The 21,187-nt window shown below is 45.1% G+C and overlaps 1 protein-coding gene across 2 annotated transcripts in view; it reads left to right on the forward strand.

The window, feature by feature from the left end:
• The window catches only part of GLRA1 (glycine receptor alpha 1), a 212,106-nt gene that overhangs the window by 182,444 nt on the left and 8,475 nt on the right, over positions 1 to 21,187 (forward strand). For both annotated transcript variants that reach the window (XM_075344321.1, XM_075344322.1), the window contains exon 8: positions 3,215 to 3,361. In XM_075344321.1, the coding sequence (XP_075200436.1) occupies positions 3,215 to 3,361 (147 nt within the window). The remainder of the gene's footprint in view (positions 1 to 3,214; positions 3,362 to 21,187) is intronic.

The raw sequence follows: 21,187 nt of genomic DNA on the forward strand, positions 1-21,187 counted from the left end.
ATGATCGCTAGAAAGTCTCAGTGTGTAAAGGGGACTTTACAGCGACTTCGTTAGCGACTTCCCTTTCAAAAAGCTGCTTTACAACGTCCCCAATGACTAGCTAGGTCGTTCTGCAGGTCCGGATCGCTGTTGCGTCGTTGGCCAGGTTTGCCTGTTTGACAGCTCACCAACGACTCACCAGAGACTTTGTAGCGATCCCGGCCAGGTTGGGATCGCTGGTGGGATCGCTGAAAGTCTCAGTGTGTAAAGGGGCCTTAACATTGTCCCTATCTTGCCCCATTCAACTCCCTATCACTTACTATTTCCATGTGGTCAAATTTCAGCACCATTTCATTGTTTGCGCCCATTCTAATACTTTTTCATGTAATTCTTCTCATTTCAGTCATCAGCTTTCATTATTTCCTTTCATGTGTTGTGGTCGCTCATGGTTATTGCGTTCTCTCAGTGCAGGAGGATCTGTGTTCTCTCAAGGTCTCGATAAGGCAAGTCTAGAACTAAACAAGACTCTTGTAGTTTAGGACTTGATAACATTTCGGTATATACTGTGATACTTTTTAAGATTCCATCTCTTACAGAAAGCCACCAGTTATCGAGAGTAGATACTTTGCAACGTTCTCATCTTCCTTGCGATGACCATCACTCAAAGAACCTATATTTTAACACTGTTTTGGGTGGTCCTCCCAAAGAGGGTTCATTCATTGTTGCATAGTCATGACCCCTATTTAGCAATTTCAGGCTGGAGCTTTCTCCATACTCCTTAAAGGGGTGGAACACTACCCTGCAATGGTGGCCAAATCCTTGGAAAACTGAAAGGGAAGGCTTTTGTCAAATATCTTGTTCAGCCAGTTCTGCCTGTGAGCGGCGCTATTGCGATCCGCTCATCCCCATTACATGATCCCTGGGCTCCGTGACCTCTGAGATCCGGTGATGTCACGTCAACTTCCAGCTGACCCGACATCACCGAGGCCGGCCCCAGTCTCCGTGAGTGACTGGGCTGTGAGCAGAGTTTTACCGCTCGTCACAGCGCAGCATCTCCCGCGCTTTCTCCTTCAATGTAGAGTGCCGCAAACAGGAGCGACACTGGGCTGTGACAAGCGGTCAAACTCTGCCCACAGCCCAGTCACTCAGGAAGACTGGGTCTAGCCTCGGTGATGTTGGGTCAACTGGAAGTTAACGTGGCATCACCGGATCTCAGAGGTCGCCGAGCCCTGAGGTCAATTCATGGGGATGAGCGGACTCACAGGCAGAATAGGCTGAACAAGGTCCTCAGAAAAAGACTTCCCTATCAGTTTTACAGGGATGTGGCCACTATTGCAGAGCCGTGAACCACCCCTTTAAGAAGGTGGCTGTGTTTGCGTGCCGTCATCGAGAATTACACAGATGGGGGTCAATGAAAATGTGATATGTTGGCCTCCACTGGACTAGCAGGGGGTTGGTAAAATTTGTTATGAGTTTTGACATGATTGATTTGGAAATATAAAAAATGACCTTCCAAATAACCAAAAACAAGCAAATTTTGGGAATAGTCTTGGTTGCCAATTAGGACTGAGGTAAGTTTTTGTATATTCCAAATTCATGGGTATCCCCATCTTGAACATATACGTTTCATAGAAGAAAGTCTTATTGCTTGGTTCCTCACCTATTTCTGGAATGGAGACCATTTCACATAGGTGATAACTGAGAGGTGACCACCCAAATGAGTGGCTCATTTCATTTCCTCATAAGGGAGTTCCAAAAATTGCTAGGTTAGGATGCCTGACAATTTTTTGGAAACTGTTATACAAGTGAATGGAAACCACTAGCGTTGGTGCGAGTCAATTCTCATGACCCAGTCCATTGGCTGCGACTGTAGTCTCTGGCAGCTGGAAAGGAACATTGAGAACCACCTCTTACCTGTCGGTATACATCACTCTTGTTTTACTTAGTTGACCTGGTGCAACGTCATCGTTGCTGTGTGACGCATAGGTGACCTCATGCCATACCAATTCATCAAAAGAAGAGCCATGGATGTCAACAAGTAAGAGGCGGTTCTCAAGGTTCTAGAGATTACCGTTGAGGCCGATAGACCATATCTTGATAACCTTAACAAATATAATAATAATTAGCACTCCTGGAGATTGGGGACTAGCAAGGGTATAAAATTATAGTTCCCGTTGTAAGCCGCAGTTAGTCATCATGGTCTGCGTAGAACCTGTCAATGGTGAAGGAAACAAATGAATCTTGGTACTACCACGCTACCAAGGGTTAGAGAGAGACTTAAGGAAAAATGTGTTTTACTTGGGAGAGGTGGGCTCAAGGTTGTAGGACAATGGGCTAAAGTTGGAGGAACCGATCTCCACCGGAACCTGTGGAGAAAATGGGAAAAATGAGTAGCTGCCAAGGGTGAGGTCCCCTAAAGAGAAAAAATGGAAGTGGCACTGGTACTGACCTCAATCCAATTTCCCTGCGTTGGATTGAGGTCAGTACCAGTGCCACCTCCATTTTTTCTTTTTAGGGGACCTCACCCTTGGCAGCTACTCATTTTCGCCGTTTTCTCCACAGGTTCTGGTGGAGATCGGTTTCTCCATCTTTAGCCCGTTGTCCTACACCCTTGAGTCCACCTCTCCCAGGTAAAATACATATTTCCTTGAGTCTCCAACCCTTGGTAGTGTGGTCGTATCTAGATTCATTTTGTATCTTGAAAACCACATGAGTTGCCACCTCTCCATTCTTTGCTACCCAACATGGCATTGATGAAGACAACGCTCATAAAGAGCTATATGGTTGGTCTAACACTTTTAATGCCTGGGGACCTAGATAATTGTGAGCACTAACACAATAGGCCACATTTAGAAAAAAAAGGTTTAAAGAACAACTGTCTTTTCCACTGATTGCAACTTAATCACAGTAGACCTCTAATTTTTCAAATAGCGCTATAAGAAATTATAGCTACGTTGTGATTGGTTCCCAACCTCCCCCCAAAAACTTTTAAAGAGCCAATTTTATCAACACCTTGCAGCTTCCAAAGATTGAAAAGAAGTTATTTGTGACAGAAAGAAGCTTTTTTTTCCAGAAACAGCGCCACTTTCCTGCTTAGGCTGTGTTTGGTATTGCAGCACAACTGGCTATAGTGACATAATGGCTTTTAATTCAGAAAACAATATACAAAATGTTGATTTATTAAGTGGAAGGCATATTTATAACATGTAATTTTGGCATTTTTTTCTTCCCGCAGGTGTCCTATGTGAAAGCTATTGATATATGGATGGCGGTCTGCTTGCTGTTTGTCTTTTCTGCCCTGTTGGAATACGCCGCTGTCAACTTTGTATCACGACAGCACAAGGAACTTCTACGTTTCAGGAGGAGGAGACGACATCACAGGGTAACCTCCTCTGGGCTATAGTTTGCAAGACTGGGGGTTTCTTATTTTACACATGAGGATATCTAAGTATATTTAGATTTAAGGCAGAAAATAATTCAGCAGTTTAACATTATTATAGAAAAGTAAATTAAAGAAAAAACAAAAAATGCTGTCTTCCTAAAAAAAATATAATTATGGCTATTAAATAGGAACTCTTCCATTAAAACCCCCTTCACACACCTGTGCAAAAAAAGAGCGCTATGCACTGTCCGTGGTGTAGGTGCGTATGTCCGTCAGTGTTTCCGTGTGTGTTCTATGCACTGTTCGTGTGCTATCCGGATAGCACACGGATATGAACTTGTATACTTATCTGTCTCCGGTGCTGCTGTTTCCGGCGCTGCTGTTGCTTCTGGATCTACAGTCAGTGCAGTGAATATTTATGAGCATAATGAGCAGGCCCGGAAGCAAAAGTAGCGCCCGGGCCAGCAGCATCGGAGATAGGTAAGTATAAAAGTTCATGCTGTACGTGTGCTATGCGTGTGACATCCGGACAACACACGGATAGCATTAACTTGTATACTTACCTGCCTCCGGGGGTGCTGTCCCCGGCGCTGCAGCTTCCGGGTCCGCAGTCAGTGTAGTGAATATTGATGAGCATAATGAGCAGGACCCGAAAGCAACATCACCGCCTGGGACATGAGTGCCGGAGACAGGTAAGTATACAAGTTCATGCTATTTGTATGCTATCCGTGTGACATCATAGCACACGGATAGCATGAACTAGTATACTTACCTGTCCCCGGCGCTGCAGCTTCCGAGTCCGCAGTCAGTGTAGTGAATATTCATGAGCATAATGAGCAGGACCCGAAAGCAACAGCACCGCCTGGGACATCAGTGCCGGAGACAGGTAAGTATACAAGTTCATGATGTTCGTGTGCTGTCCGTGTAACATCACAGCACATGGATAGCATTAACTTGTATACTTACCTGTCTCCGGGGGTGCTGTCGATGGCGCTGCAGCATCCGGGTCCGCAGTCAGTGTAGTGAATATTGATGAACATAATGAGCGGGATCCAAAAGCAACAGCAGCACTGGCGATAGGTAAGTATATAAATACATTTATTTCTCAGTGACATGTTTCCTCCAGTATGTGTCACACTGATGTCACAAATATCAAATCAGTGTGCGGTCCGTGTGACATCAGTGCTGCCGGCAGAAAACGGCCATGTCACAGTGTGGCGCACACGGACGTGTGTGCAGAGCCATTGATTTTAATGGGTCTACGTGTGTCCAATGGACGTCACAGTTGTGTGAAGGAGACCTAAAGCAACTACCATGCCTAAACTAGTGTCTGTGCATTAATGGAAATGCACCAACATTGGCACATGCACAGGTCTGTTCAGTAGCACCATGTATTAGATTTATCAGATGTTCACCTTTTAAAAAGAATCTGCTGCCAGATTATTGCTCTATAAAGACATCATAAAGTAGGAGCAGAGACCCTGATTCTAGAGATGTGTCACTTATTGGGCTTCTTGATGACGTTTTTGTAGTTTTGCTAAAATACTGCTGCAGCTCTGTTAGATCTCTCAGTGACAAGATTCTCCTTTTTACTTCTCAATATTCATGAGCTATGTCAAACCCTGCCCCTTCATTATTGTGCTGTCTTATCTCTATATGTAGTGTGGGCAGGAACCTGTCAATCAATGACAAGGCTGGGTTTAGATGTAGTAGCTCATGGCTGAGAAGACTAGCAGATCTGCAGCATATAAAAAGTGATATTATGGAAAATATCGCAAGGAGCCCGGTAAGTGATACACATAAGGCTATTTAAAAAAAAAAAAAAAAAAAAGCCACACAATACCCCATGTGCTGAATAATCAAAGCAAAGCCATATAAAAAATAGTCAGGCTAAACTATGGCTTATGGAGTCTGCAAGAAGTAGAAGGACCAGATCATTCCAGCTTTATAGACCATGTAAGTATTTATTTACTTTTCCACAAGGCAGCAACATAAGAAAAACATAAGAAAATAATGAGCTGCAGTTTGAGGGTAAGATTGTCCTTCTGGAAGGGTGGATAAGAGGGGGACTGCCCATTTTCTAGCAAGGAGAAGATCCTATTTTGACTTCTACATTGGGTCCCATCTGCTCTTTGGTCACCACTGGCTGCAGTAAAGTATCGTCCAAGTAGATGTTAGGTATATCAATCACTTTCTATAGTTATGTGATGAAAATTTAGTTAAGAAGGATACAAAATACCGTACATACAGTGTCATGAAAAAGTATTCAGCCCCATGACACTTTTCACATTCTTTCACTTTACACTCCTAAACTTAAAGAGGCTACCACGAACAAAGGTAATTTTAAAGTTCATTTAATCAATAGATCTTGGAATAATAATAATTTCCACAATTGGATGTGATTAAATAAAATGTCCCTGTGCTGAGATAATCTTATATATGTGTCCCTGCTGTGTACTGTGTAATGGCCGTGTCTGACTGTACAGGGACATGGTCTGATCACACCACATCTCTTCAGCAAAGGAAGACAAAAAAAGGAATATAAGAACATTGCAATATGGGATCATAGCTGATTCTTTTTGTGAGGTCTGTTTTTTAAAAATATGTTTTACATCAAAGAACTAGTTGTGATCCTGTGCTGTGTTGTCTTTATACTCTTTTACTTCCTCCCCTGCACAGGATCTGTCATATAACCAGACCGTGTCCCTGTACGGTCAGACATGGCCATTACACAGCACACAGCAGGGACACATATAAGATTCTCAGCACAGGAACATTTTTTTTTTAAACACATCCAATTGTGGAAATTAATATTATTCCTAGATCTAATGATTAAAATTAACCTTGTTTGTGTGAAAACCCCCTTTAAATTTAATTTATTGTATTTTATGTGAAATACCAACACTAAGGGGTACTTTGCACATTGCGACATCGCTAGCCGATGCTGCGATGCCGAGCGCAATAGTCTCTGCCCCCGTCGCACATGCAATATCTTGTGATTGCTGCCGTAGCAAACATTATCGCCGCGGCAGCTTCACACGCACTCACCTGCCCTGCGACGTCTCTCTGGCCGGCGACCCGCCTCCTTCCTAAGGGGGCGGGTCGTGCGGCGTCACAGCGACATCACACGGCAGGCGGCCAATAGAAGCGGAGGGGCGGAGATGAGCGGGACGTAAACATCCCACCCACCTCCTTCCTTCCACATTGCCGGTGGAGGCAGGTAAGGAGATGTTCCTCGCTCCTGCGGCTTCACACACAGCGATGTGTGCTGCCGCAGGAACGAGGAACAACATCGTATCTCCTATTGGTGCAACATTATGATAATGACCGACACTACATAGATCACCGATTTACGACGCTTTAGCGATCGTTTATCGGCGCATCTAGGCTTTACACGTTGCAACATCGTTACCAGCGCCGGATGTGCGTCACTTTCAATTTGACCCCGACGATATCGCAGTAGCGATGTTGCAACGTGCAAAGTACCCCTAATAGCTGTCCTGTACACAGATTCTCCCAACTGAGCTGTGGATCTCTGCACCTTCTCCTGAGTGATCATGGGCCTCTTGACTGCTTCTCTGATTAGTGCTCCCTTATGTAACTTCTGTCTGGGACCAGTTTCAGGATGACTGTCATGGACAGACTAGAGGCTAGCCACCCACTCAGCAGGATCCTGAGAACCCCAAAACCCCTTAATCCCTGTACAGGGATGTGGAATTACTACAAGTCCCAGGAGGTCGCCTATGGAAGGCTGCAATCCAGAGAAGAGTAGTCGCCAGGCAGGATCAAACCAGGAGATCTGAAAAGGAACAAAATCGGCAGGCAAGAGCATAGTCAAGAAGTCAGGCTAAGGTCAAACTGGAAATTGCAGCAAAATACAAAAACGGCAGGCAGAAGAGTAGTCAGGAAACAGGCAAAGATCAAAACACAGGGATTAAAATACAGAACAGGGTGTGAACCAGAGAAGCAGTAATATCTAGACTATATCTGGCAGTGAGCAGCAGACCACTGAAGGTATAAGAAGGGTGTGGTGCCTTCCCATAGGCTGGAGCTGGAAGCTGATAACTTCACCTGGAAGGCACACACCACCACAGTCAGCCAGTGGTACTGCAACTCCCAGGCCTATCAAACTTGGTGGATGGGCAGAGACTGCACTCACCCCAGAGCTACTGGTATTGATTCCTCCTCTACCACCACCACAGCTCACCGTGAGAATGCGGTAGCGCTCGGTGGCCGGAGCAGAAATCACAGCCGCAGACTCTGGTGGAGACATGATACCCTAGCTTGGGATGGCAGCTTAAGTGGACAGACATAACTTGGTAGGTTTGCAGTTGTGTCATACTCTTTCCATTTTAGATGATGGATTATACAGTACTCTGTGAGATGTTCAGAGCTCGGGCTATTTTTTTTATAACCTAACCCTGCTATACTTTTTCACAAAACTTTATCCTTGACCTGTCTGGTGCGTTCCTTGGTTCTCATGATGCTGTTTGTTCACTAATGTTCTCAAACAAACCTGAGGCCTTCACAGAACAGCTGTAGTTATAATGAAAATAAATTACACACAGGTGGACCAAATTTACTTTCTGGAGGCAATTGGTCACTAAAAATTTCATTTAGGGCTATCTGAGTACAGGGGGCTGAATACAAATGCACGTCACAATTTTCATATTCTGAGAACCATGTATTATTTCCATTATACTTCACAAATGCTTGGTACTTAGTGTTAATATAGCACATAAAATCCCAATAAAACACATTAAAGCTCGTAGGTGTAACGTGAAAAATTGTGCAGAAGTTGAGAATACTTTTTCAAGACATTGTATATAATTTACTTTCTAATATATCACCAAACTATCTATGTCAACAAATCCACCTTTATGGAAATTGTTTTAGATGGTCTCAATCTTTCCCCTTATTTTCCATATAATTATATTGTATGGGAACTGAGGCTTTCGCTATTTCAATGGTTATGAGCAAACCCTGCAGCTTTCTCCAGCACAAAAAGGCTAATGTTATATTTAATAGATTTCTCGGAGAGAACAGAATAATTGATGTTATTCATTTCGGTGGCGCTGCAGAGTGCTGATCCTACTAATCACAGATTGAAAACAGTATTCTGGATTTTATTTTAATTCTGGAGAAAAATTGTACTGCAGAGGTAATTCTGTATAAAATTAAACATGATCTATCTCCTACCACAACCGCGGTGATAGGTCAGCCAACAGTACAATCTCTGTGGCGATGAAATGATTAAAGCACCACTCCAGCGGTTTTGGGATTTTGTGCAGCGCTGGAGTGGCGCTTTGAATCTAAACCCCCTGCTCCCTATCATATACTCATCTTGTGGCGGCAGCGATAGAAGGTGAAGCCGCCGGAAGGAGAGTATAAGACAGGGGTGGAGGACTTAAGGCTGCTTTACACTCAGCGACATCGCTAGCAATGTCGCTGGTGAAAGCACCCACCCCCGTCGGTTGTGCGTCACGGGCAAATCGCTGCCCGTAGCACACAACATCGCTAGGACCCGTCACACGGACTTAGCTTTCCTGCGACGTCGCTGTGACCGTCAAAGCGCCTCCTTTCTAAGGGGGTGGTTCGTGCGGCGTCACAGCAATGTCACATGGTAGCCGTCCAATAGAAGCGGAGGGGCGGAGAGCAGCCGAAGGTAAGACACGCCCACATCGTTGCTGGAGGACGCAGCTACAGTGTTTTTCCGTCGTTCCTGCGGTGTCAAACGTAGCAATGTGTGCTGCCGCAGGAATGACAAACCTGCATCCTGCAACAGCAACGATATTTGGGATTTGAACGACGTCTCAACGATCAACAATAAGGTGAGTAATTTTGATTGTTAACGGTCGTTCGTGCGTTTCACACGCAACGACGTCACTAACGAGGCCAGATGTGCGTCACGAATTCCGTGACCCCCAACGACATCTTGTTACTAGCGATGTTGTTGCATGTAAAGCCCCCTTTAGAGTCAAAGCGCCACTCCAGCGGTGGAATAAAAAAACGCTGGAGTGGTGCTTTAAAGATTATAACTGCGACATAAAATCATGTTCAGCTATTTATTAAAGAACTATAGTTCAAAAATGTAGCTCTGTTACACCCCTTCCCAATTTTATTTACTTTGCAACCTCACGGTTTTCTTACGAGTTACCTCAGGTTGTTTTGAGTCCTACCGTGTTTCCCTGAAAATAAGACACTGTCTTATGTTATGTTTGTCCCTGAAAATTCGCCATTTTCTAATTTTTTGGGTTGGGTGTAATCTCGGAGAAAGACAGGTTGGGGGTTAGTTTACCCCCCCAAAAAGGCCTCGCTGCATCGTCTGCCCCTGCGTGGAACTAATCACCATCCTGTGGCTTTGATTGATGTGAATGACGCATCCTACATAATCCACATTGAGAACCGAGATCTTGTGCCAGCTGTCATGTCTTCACCAGAATCCTGTGACTTCTGCTTCGATCACCAGACGCCACCGTATTTCTGCCATGGACGGTGCTGGTGATAGGGGAGGAGTCGGTACCAGTGGCTCTGGTGGGTGCAGGCTCTGCCCATCCACTAAGCTGGATTTCCTCGGGACCTGCAGTACCACTGGCTGACTGTAGTGGCATGTGTCTTCCAGCTGAAGTTGCCACCATTCAGCTACAGCCAATTTGAAGGCACCACACCCTTCTAATTCCGTCTCCTGTCTGCTGGTCGCCACTAGATATAGTCTTGTAGCATACTGCTTGTCTCTGGTTCGCACCCTGTTCCTGAACTTCTGATCCCCGTGTTTTGACCTTTGCCTATTCTGACTACCCTCCTGCCTGCCATGTTTTGTACTTCGCTACTATCTCCAGTTTTGACCTTGGCCTAATTTCCTAACTACCCTCTTGCCCGCCGATTTTGTCCCTTTTTGTACCTCCTGGTTTGGACTCTGCCTGATGAGCACTCTTTCCTAGATTGCAGCCTTTCATAGGCAGCGATCTCCTGGACGGCCTTGTTGTAATTCCAGATCACTGTACAGGGGTTAAGGGTTTTGGGGTTCTTGGGATCCTGCTGAGTGGGCAGCTAGCCTCTAGTCTGTCCGTGACCGTCACCCTGAGTCTGTGGTTCCGGGCAGATGTCACACCTGCATAGTATCATCACAGGCTTGCACAAGCACACTTTTCTCATCTCTACTGCATGCACAGCTTAAAACATGATGGTGAAATCCCTGAGTGACATCATTCCGGTCATTTTTGGTGGTAGGGAAAAAACAAGGAGGACGAAAGCTTGTGGCATGTTGGAGCCAGAATGGCATCACTCGGCGCTTACGCAGTGATATTTTATACTCTGCTTAGAATAGAGCAGTGCAAATTGTGCCTGCAGGCGCGTGATTTTGTTTCACTATGTGGATGATGCAGGACACATCATCCACATCAATCAAAGCCAGAGGATGGCGATTAAGCACAGAGAAGAGGGACATCCACCGCAGCGAGGACGCCAATCGAACTGGACCATCGTCACATACAGTGCAGGAGCAATTGAAATGGTATTTTGGGGGGTATACTGAGGAAGTCCGAAGATGATAGAAAGGTTTTTTGAATGCATCACAGGAGCAGATAAATATGGTGGTGTTTGTTCAGAGACTCAAAAACTGGTGACAAGTTCCCTTTAACAAAATTTGCAAGAAGTCAAGAGTAGAAACATCTGTATGGACATCAGGTGCCTACAGAGAAGGCATGGAGGTCACCATAGCGAAGATCAAGAACAGGCCATCCAATATGATGCTGGGTTTTGCTACACAGGACACAAAAGTTGAAAATGTCCCACTCATTTTAGATAACTGTGGGCTGAACGATGGTTCAGCTGATCATTCTGCCAGCAGTCATCTCGCCCAACTCTCCCATACACAGGAGCGCTCACTCAGTCATGCACTCGTTGAGAGAGCTGCTGGTGGTGTAGATTTCAGGGAGAACAAAAGAATCAGAAGTCCCTAATCGGACATGCCGAATCCTTAAAGGGAACCTGTCATCAGAAATTTGGCTTTCAACCTAAATGTTTCCCCCTCTGCAGCTCCTGGGCTGCATTCTAGCAAGGTTTCTATACTTTTTGTGCCCCCTTTTAAACCAAAATAAATACTTTATAAAGTTGTACCTTTTGGTATGAAAATCTTGTAAATTCTCCATGGGGGCGGGCTCTCTGGTGTCCGTTGCTGTCCCTTACGCCGTCCCCCCACGCTCCAAATCATCCCTCAGGACGCCGCCCACTGCGCCCGAGGTCCCATGCACGCCAGGACACCTGGTGACGTGGTCGCAGGCACGAGAGTATGGGCGGCGCTGTGATTGCATCGCAAGTGCCCGCCCATACTCTCGTGGCCGTGCTCTCACCTCTGTACGTCATTCAGATCCTTTCTGCTTCTCCTGTGCTGTGCTGCTCCGCTCCTCCCATCTATTTCCTGCTGCAGGGTACGATGGGAAGGAGGTGACGTCTGGTCATTTGGCCGGCGCAGAACGCTGGAGGAAGAGGGGAAAGTGCGGTCACGAGGTTATGGGCGGGCACTTGCTGGTGACACTCACAGCACCGCCCATAACCTCGTGCCTGCACAAAACGTCACCAGCGGTCACACGTGCACGCAGTGCACAGTCCCGCTACAGTCGCACAGCGCATGCGCGGGACCTCGGGCGCCCAGGGGTGGCGTCCTGAGGTTTGAAATTCAGCGTTCGGGGGCGGCGTAAATCTGCAGGAGGACAGTAACGGACACCAGGCAGCCCGCCCCCATGGATAATTTACGAAATTTACATACGAAAAGGTACAACTTTATAAAGTGTTTATTTTGGTATAAAATGGGCCATAAAAACTAGAGGAACCTTGCTAGAATGCAGCCCAGGAGCTGCAGAGGGGGAAACTTTTAGGTTTATAGCTAAATTTCTGATGACAGGTTCACTTTAACTCCTCTGACCATCAACTGTTAGGAGCCCTAACGATATGGACCGATTTGGCCTACTTTAATCGAAGATAAGGGAATTTTTGTATTATTTTCTCTTCTTGACTTTTGGGGCAATTTCCCAATCTTTGAATCAGGAGTCCTGCCAATTAGCAAAGACAATGGAACCAACTAGGGCAATGCCACCTTTCGCCAAATTCGATGTAGCAGTCCTATAGTCTGTCTGTATGGTATGTACACCTTGATAGCCATCAAAAAAAGAAGATTTCCTGGGGGAACCCCCTCTGGCCTTTCTAGTTGAGCAAGCACTACCATGCTCGGGTAACCGGTCCTCAAAACTATCAATTCGGACTCTCGGACAGATTTGACTTGAGTACCTAGTATAATGGAAGTCAACAGGAGGATCTTCTGGAAAAATACTTGAGTTTCCCATTGACTTCCATTATACTCGGTAATTGAGTAGAGTCTGTCCGAGCCTCTAAAGTACTCTTTTCGAGTATCGAATACCCGAGCATGGTAGTGCTCACTCATAACTAATTCTTAGTAATCACAGATGATTACTGGAAACTTAACGAATCATTTCAAGAACAATCAGCCAAGAAAATCCTTTAAAACATTTTTAGTGTGTTTGGTATAAAAGAGGGACAAAGACCCAGATTTCGCAGGTGAGTCACTTATTGGGCTTCTTGCTGTAGTTTTGAATACATCAGTGTTATGTGCTATAGCTCTGCTAGTCTTCTCAGTACTGAGCTCTGTATAACCCCACACACATCGATTGACAGCTTTCTGTTCACAATGAATGGTGAGGAGTAGATATATCCAGAGCTCATGAATATCAATGACTATGTAGCAGGAGTTCACCACCGAGAGTACTAGACTATGTAGCAGGAGTTCACCACTGAGAGTACTAGACTATGTAGCTGGAGTTCACCACAGAGAGTACTAGACTATGTAGCAGGAGTTCACCACTGAGAGTACTAGACTATGTATCAGGAGTTCACCACTGAGAGTACTAGACTATGTAGCAGGAGTTCACCACAGAGAGTACTAGACTATGTAGCAGGAGTTCACCACTGACAGTACTGGACTATGTAGCCGGAGTTCACCACAGAGAGTACTAGACTATGTAGCAGGAGTTCACCACAGAGAGTACTAGATTATGTATCAGGAGTTCACCACTGAGAGTACTAGACTATGTAGCAGGAGTTCACCACAGAGAGTACTAGACTATGTATCAGGAGTTCACCACTGAGAGTACTAGCCTATGTAGCAGGAGTTCACCACTGAGAGTACTAGACTATGTAGCAGGAGTTCACCACTGAGAGTACTAGACTATGTAGCAGGAGTTCACCACTGAGAGTACTAGACTATGTAGCAGGAGTTCACCACTGAGAGTACTAGACTATGTAGCAGGAGTTCACCACTGAGAGTACTAGACTATGTAGCAGGAGTTCACCACAGAGAGTACTAGACTATGTAGCAGGAGTTCACCACAGAGAGTACTAGATTATGTAGCAGGAGTTCACCACTGAGAGTACTAGACTATGTAGCAGGAGTTCACCACTGAGAGTACTAGACTATGTAGCAGGAGTTCACCACAGAGAGTACTAGACTATGTATCAGGAGTTCACCACTGAGAGTACTAGACTAAGTAGCAGGAGTTCACCACCGAGAGTACTAGACTATGTAGCTGAAGTTCACCACCGAGAGTACTAGACTATGTATCAGGAGTTCACCACTGAGAGTACTAGACTATGTAGCCGGAGTTCACCACAGAGAGTACTAGACTATGTGGCCGGAGTTCACCACAGAGAGTACTAGACTATGTAGCAGGAGTTCACCACTGAGAGTACTAGACTATGTAGCAGGAGTTCACCACTGAGAGTACTAGACTATGTAGCAGGAGTTCACCACTGAGAGTACTAGACTATGTAGCAGGAGTTCACCACAGAGAGTACTAGACTATGTATCAGGAGTTCACCACTGAGAGTACTAGACTATGTAGCAGGAGTTCACCACCGAGAGTACTAGACTATGTAGCAGGGGTTCACTACAGAGAGTACTAGACTATGTAGCAGGAGTTCACCACAGAGAGTACTAGACTATGTAGCAGGAGTTCACCACTGAGAGTACTAGACTATGTAGCAGGAGTTCACCACTGAGAGTACTAGACTATGTAGCAGGAGTTCACCACTGAGAGTACTAGACTATGTATCAGGAGTTCACCACTGAGAGTACTAGACTATGTAGCAGGAGTTCACCACAGAGAGTACTAGACTATGTAGCAGGAGTTCACCACAGAGAGTACTAGACTATGTATCAGGAGTTCACCACTGAGAGTACTAGACTATGTAGCAGGAGTTCACCACCGAGAGTACTAGACTATGTAGCAGGAGTTCACCACAGAGAGTACTAGACTATGTAGCAGGAGTTCACCACAGAGAGTACTAGACTATGTAGCAGGAGTTCACCACAGAGAGTACTAGACTATGTAGCAGGAGTTCACCACTGAGAGTACTAGACTATGTAGCAGGAGTTCACCACTGAGAGTACTAGACTATGTATCAGGAGTTCACCACTGAGAGTACTAGACTATGTAGCAGGAGTTCACCACTGAGAGTACTAGACTATGTAGCAGGAGTTCACCACAGAGAGTACTAGACTATGTATCAGGAGTTCACCACTGAGAGTACTAGACTATGTAGCAGGAGTTCACCACCGAGAGTACTAGACTATGTAGCAGGAGTTCACCACAGAGAGTACTAGACTATGTAGCAGGAGTTCACCACAGAGAGTACTAGACTATGTAGCAAGAGTTCACCACTGAGAGTACTAGACTATGTAGCAGGAGTTCACCACTGAGAGTACTAGACTATGTATCAGGAGTTCACCACTGAGAGTACTAGACTATGTAGCAGGAGTTCACCACTGAGAGTACTAGACTATGTAGCAGGAGTTCAGCACAGAGAGTACTAGACTATGTATCAGGAGTTCACCACTGAGAGTACTAGACTATGTAGCAGGAGTTCACCACAGAGAGTACTAGACTATGTAGCAGGAGTTCACCACTGAGAGTACTAGCCTATGTAGCAGGAATTCACCACTGACAGTACTAGACTATGTAGCAGGAGTTCACCACTGAGAGTACTAGACTATGTAGCAGGAGTTCACAACTGAGAGTACTAGACTATGTAGCAAGAGTTCACCACTGAGAGTACTAGACTATGTAGCAGGAGTTCACCACTGAGAGTACTAGACTATGTAGCAGGAGTTCACCACTGAGAGTACTAGACTATGTAGCAGGAGTTCACCACTGAGAGTACGAGACTATGTAGCAGGAGTTCACCACTGAGAGTACTAGACTATGTAGCAGGAGTTCACCACTGAGATTACTAGACTATGTAGCAGGCGTTCACAACTGAATACTAGACTATGTAGCAGGCGTTCACAACTGAATACTAGACTATGTAGCAGGAGTTCTCTACTGAGAGTACTAGACTATGTAGCAGGAGTTCACAACTGAATACTAGACTATGTAGCAGGAGTTCACCACTGAGAGTACTAGACTATGTAGCAGGAGTTCTCTACTGAGAGTACTAGACTATGTAGCAGGAGTTCACCACTGAGAGTACTAGACTATGTAGCAGGAGTTCACCACTGAAAGTACTAGAAGAGCCGCAGCAGATAAAAAGGTGACTATATAAAAGCTACAACAAGAAGTCCTATAAGCGCCAGATTGCTAAAATTGCGGACCTTGCGATGGACCACACTGTCGTCTATCTTTAAACAGAGACTATAGTGTTATTCCCATCAAATGGAAGTAAAAACACTACAGAAAATAACTCGTCCATGAAAGCAGCCATGCATCCTAATTGCAAATACAATAAGAAATGGTAGAAGACCTCAATTAATTTTAACCGCGGTCCAGGAGGATTAAAATTGCTTTTTGAATACTCAAACAATGCCATAATGAACTGAAACAGTGAAGTAACCTGACGATAAAACATAGTGCCTCGTCTGCCGCTCCGATAAGGTAACCTGCTTTAATTACTGACATTGCTGAAAGCAAATATCTAATGAGTTGGTGATAAACACGATGTAGGAATTGTCAGCGCTTCCGTAAATGGAGAATCCACCTCCGGAAAACTTTCATTTCTATGCTGTGCATGCCGCTCTACAGGTTTTACCAGGCGAGGAAAAGCCAGGCTGAGCATAAAATGTATCAGTGATGTTAGCAAATGTGTTTTTATAAAAAATTCCTGTAATCTGCCATCTAATAACCAAAATTTCAGGCTATGGGTTGTTTTAATGCAAATTAAAAGTCGCCTTTAACAGTACCAGCCAAGGCTATTGGATTTCAAAGCTCTCATGCATACGATTGGGGTTTTTTTTTTCTGACTCAATTGAAAAAGTGCAGCATGTGAATTTTTTTTTACTTTTTGTTGAGGTTTTCTGCATTTTTTTCTGCATTTTTGGTGAATAAAACAAACTTTATTATATGTTGTAGACAAATCACTCATAAAATCCTCACCCCCCCCCCCCAAAAAAAAAAGCTGAAAAAAACACTGTACGCCTATGTGCCCATGTGGCTTTCTTTTTGCCTTTTTTTATGCATTTTTTTTTTCTTGCAGATTTTAATCAATAGAAGCAAGGAAAAAGCATCCCAGCAAGGTCTATGAGTATCCTGACTTGCTGTGCACACGCTGCTTCTTTTTTCCTGCAGATTTTGTTGCTGAAAAAAGAAGCAACATGTCATTTGTTTCTGCATTTCTATAATCCTTTGCAATTCTTTATTACTACGGGAGATTATATCGCAGCACTGCGCCTCACACACCATGTATACAACATAGTGTGTGAGGCTCTCCGGAGCTCAATAACCTGGGGTAGTACGTCTGGGTGTCCACCTGCAGAAAACATATACGCCCGAAAGTGGTGCAAGACAGAGCACAGTGTGACTCCGTCTGCACCATTATAAGCAATGGCCCGTTGGCGCATGTGTCCGAAACCCGTTTTGTGGGGGGGTTCATATGGAGGCTCCGACGGGACCGGTGAACGTAGGTTATAACGCAATGTGAAAGCGGCCTAAAGGGGGCTTTACACGCAACGACATCGCTAACGAGATGTCGTTGGGGTCACAGCATTCGTGACGCACATTCGGCCTCGTTAGCAACGTCGTTGCGTGTGACACGTGCTAATGATCAAAAATACTCACCACATCGTTCATCGTTGACATGTCATTGAAATCCCAAATATCGTTGATGGTGCTGGACGCAGGTTGTTCGTCGTTCCTAAGGCAGCACACATCGCTAAGTGTGACACGTGTGACATCGCAGGAACGACGAACAACACCGTACCTGCGCAACGAGGTGAGCGTGACTTTCCTGCGGCTGCTCTCCGCCCCTCCGCTTCAAATGGATGCAGCCGTGTGACGTCGCTGTGACACCGCACGAACCGCCCCCTTAGAATAGAGGCAGTTCGCCGGCCACAGCTACGTCGTTAGGCAGGTAAGTATGTGCGCCACGGGCAGCGATTTGCCCGTGACACACAAACGACGGGGGCAGGTGCTTTCACGAGCGACATCGCTAGCGATGTCGCTGCGTGTAAAGCAGCCTTAAGGGTATGTGGACACATTGAAACTTTTCTGCAGTAAAAACCAGAGTCAGTAGGAAAAATGCTGCTTAAAATACTCACATTTTAGCCTGCACGTTTTAAGTGTTTTTTTTCCAATTCATTTTAATGGGTGAAAAATTATGAAAAAAACGCTAAAAATATTGACATTCTGCTGATCAGAAACTGCTTTAAAGCTGCAAGGAAAAATTAATCAGCGTGTGCATGAGATTTCAGAAATCAAATATATTTTACAGGTATTGAGCGTGCGAATAAACCCTAAGCGTCTGTTCACACAGTTTTTTTCCAGGATTTTTTGGAGCAGAAACTCTCCAACTCTCCAAACAAAACTCATGATTTTTGATCTTCTCTTGAGTTTTGGAGAGTTTCTGCGTGAATATATCCTAAGCTTTCCCTTTATATTTCCCATTCGTTTATTTAAAGTTCTGTGCTTCTTTTCCCAATAAGGATACGTGCACACAACATCTTCTTCAGGGGCTTTCCACTTAGAAACCACCTGAAAAAGCACAAAAACATTTAATAGATTCATATATTTACTTAACAGTGCCATATCTCTCCCAAAGCTTTTGACCAGGTGGTGACAAGGAGTATTTTTGCAAGGGGTAAAGGGAATGGGAGGGTGGGCCGCAGAGGCAAACCAGGGGATATAAATAATCAAAAACTAAGAAATTGAATTTTTAATTAAATATGTATATTAAAAAAAAAATAATTGGAATATTTTTGAGTTCAGTAACAACCTTTCCTGTCTTTATGAAAGTGAATTCCCATTTTGCTGGTGGGATCAGGAATGAGGATCCCCTGTTTTGCACAACTGCAATTAGACATTGCACCCCTTGACAAGGCTTCTCTAAAAGTAGTGTAAAACTCAAAAACATAAAGAAAGAGCCATTTGTGCATCCACATTACTAATGTGTCCTAAGTATCATTTCAGGGAGAGAAAAGTGGACGATAGCAGAGCAGCTGTATCCATCCAGCTACATGACTAGGGTTATGTTCTATGTTGATATTAGTAAAAGCTCGGAGATAACGCTCATGAGAGTAAAATGGTCAATTGGTGGTCACCTAGCTGGTCCAAGGAGCCCCAAGTAGCTTCCTTTCTGGGAGCTAGTTTGGACCAAAAAGCTATCTGATGTTACATCTGATGGTTGACATCCAAAATGAATGTGAGTAACATGACTAATTGGTGGTCACCTAGCAGATCCAAGGATCCCCAAGTAGCTTTGCACTAGAGATCTAGGAGCGCATGTTTCCTGCCTCATTTTTGTCCGCCGGTCAGACCTTCGTTTCTGGGAGCTAGTTTGGACCAAAATGGTTTAATGGTTGGTATCCAAAATTAATGATTTACTAGTGTAGGGATTCCTCATCTTATTGTAAGGAGGAACCTATCTAAACTTGTTTCATTTCCAAAGAACCTCCCCTATTTTTATCTCTAGTGTGGTCTACTGGCCCATAAAGTCTGTACTCAAGACAATATTATGGCCAAGATTGTTGAGTTCATTATGTGTTTAAATGCTAAAGATGTTGAAGCACAAATGACAAAAAGTGTTTGGTCCTATGTCAAAATCTTTAATGTGTCCCTCTGTCTCTGTAAACCCCTATATCAGATACAAAAAGCCACCTTCAGGATCTTACATGGCAGGGACTTAAAGGTTGTTGGGCCAATGGCAGCTGTGACGACTCGAACCTCTATAGTTGGATCAGTGTGGTGAACCATTGACCTAAGACGGTTTTATTGATCTCAGGTAGAGATGAGTGAACCCAGTATGTGTCTCCGGACAGGTCTGAAAGTGTCAAAGCATCATTCCTGCAATTGAGTGGCAACAATCTGTACTTGCCAAACTGCTATTCAAAAAAGGTCAACAATAGAGATGAGTGTGTGGTGGTCGGCACGGGGCAGGAATGTGTAGTCGTTGCAGGTGAACCACAGGTCACAGCACACCCTGCAGTTAACCCCTCACCTCCCCGTCACTGGACCACACATAGGAGGGACTCTGTTACAGTCACATGCGGCACACATTCACAGGGAATAAGTCTCTTTTCCTAAACAAACATATCAACTTTATTCTCTTCTATCTTCAGCAATACCTCGGTCCGCAGTTTGCCGGTACCGGAATTCTTCAAATAAGGATTCTTAACAAATTCATTCTCTCATTTAATTTAGCAGCAGTCCATCTCCCCGGCACCTGGGCTCTCTCTGTCACCACTAGGCCTCTCCTTCCATCACTGCACATTACACTGGCGTGATACCAGGTCATTAAGTCCATTGGGCGCATTCACCCCGCCCACAGGGGACGCCAAAGCGCAAGAAGGACCACAACCGACAGGGCTCTCCATCCGTGTCCAGGCCATTCAGACATACCCTACAACCTGAGGGCGCACTGACCTTTCAGTGAGTGTGGAATTCTTTGAGTATTAGCAGCCAGGTGAAACGGACGCCAGACCCCCAACCGTAGACTATACCCCTCTCCTGGGGGACACAGTTGATCAATCCGGAACCTGATCCCGCGTATCACAGTTGCAAGGGTAACCCATCAGGCCAGAATCATCGTGGTGGGCTTGTTACTGATCCATCTTCCTGGGGACTCTCCTCCAGACTATTTCCTGTCCCTCCTTTATATACTCCTATCCTCCTCCTCCTAATACTGCTCTCTTTCTGCCCCTCCCAGGTGCCAGGAGAACAGTGTTGCAACACTGCCACCTAGTGGCGAAATCACATAAACAAGACATTTGCAGATAACATACATGGTAGTGGTGTGCCGAATACGAGTGCAGGGGTGGGCCTAACCCTCAACCCCCCTGCAAGTGGACCCGTGGAAGTTCGGTTCAGCAGGATCAGCTAGACTTTAGATAAAATTCGGCTTGGGTCCCGGACTTGACTTAAACCCCAATGAAGTCACTAAGTGGGCAATTCAGGTCTCTGCACACATACAGCAAGCCATGAACAGACCACTTTCGGAGGCTCGTGGACAGGATTTTTCCATTTTTTGTTTGCTGCACCCTACATCCGATCACGCTGTTGTTACCCCCCAGGGCGAGCAGATCAAACGCTGCAAGCGGCTCGCACTGGGCTGAGCACTGAGAATACCCGAGCACAGCGATGCTCGTGCTAGTGGTGTTTGGTACGACCACCGAACCTTGGGTTTGCACATCTCTAATCCCTGATTATGATGCTTTGTCCTGTTGCATGTCTTTGGTGGCTACCTAAAAGGTAACCATATTGCATCTCCCGGCTATTGTAGTCATTTTTTATGTTACTGAGGGGGCCACTGCCATATATTATTCATTAATTA

This window comes from Anomaloglossus baeobatrachus, chromosome 4, assembly GCF_048569485.1.
Source record: "Anomaloglossus baeobatrachus isolate aAnoBae1 chromosome 4, aAnoBae1.hap1, whole genome shotgun sequence".
NCBI lineage: Eukaryota > Metazoa > Chordata > Amphibia > Anura > Aromobatidae > Anomaloglossus > Anomaloglossus baeobatrachus.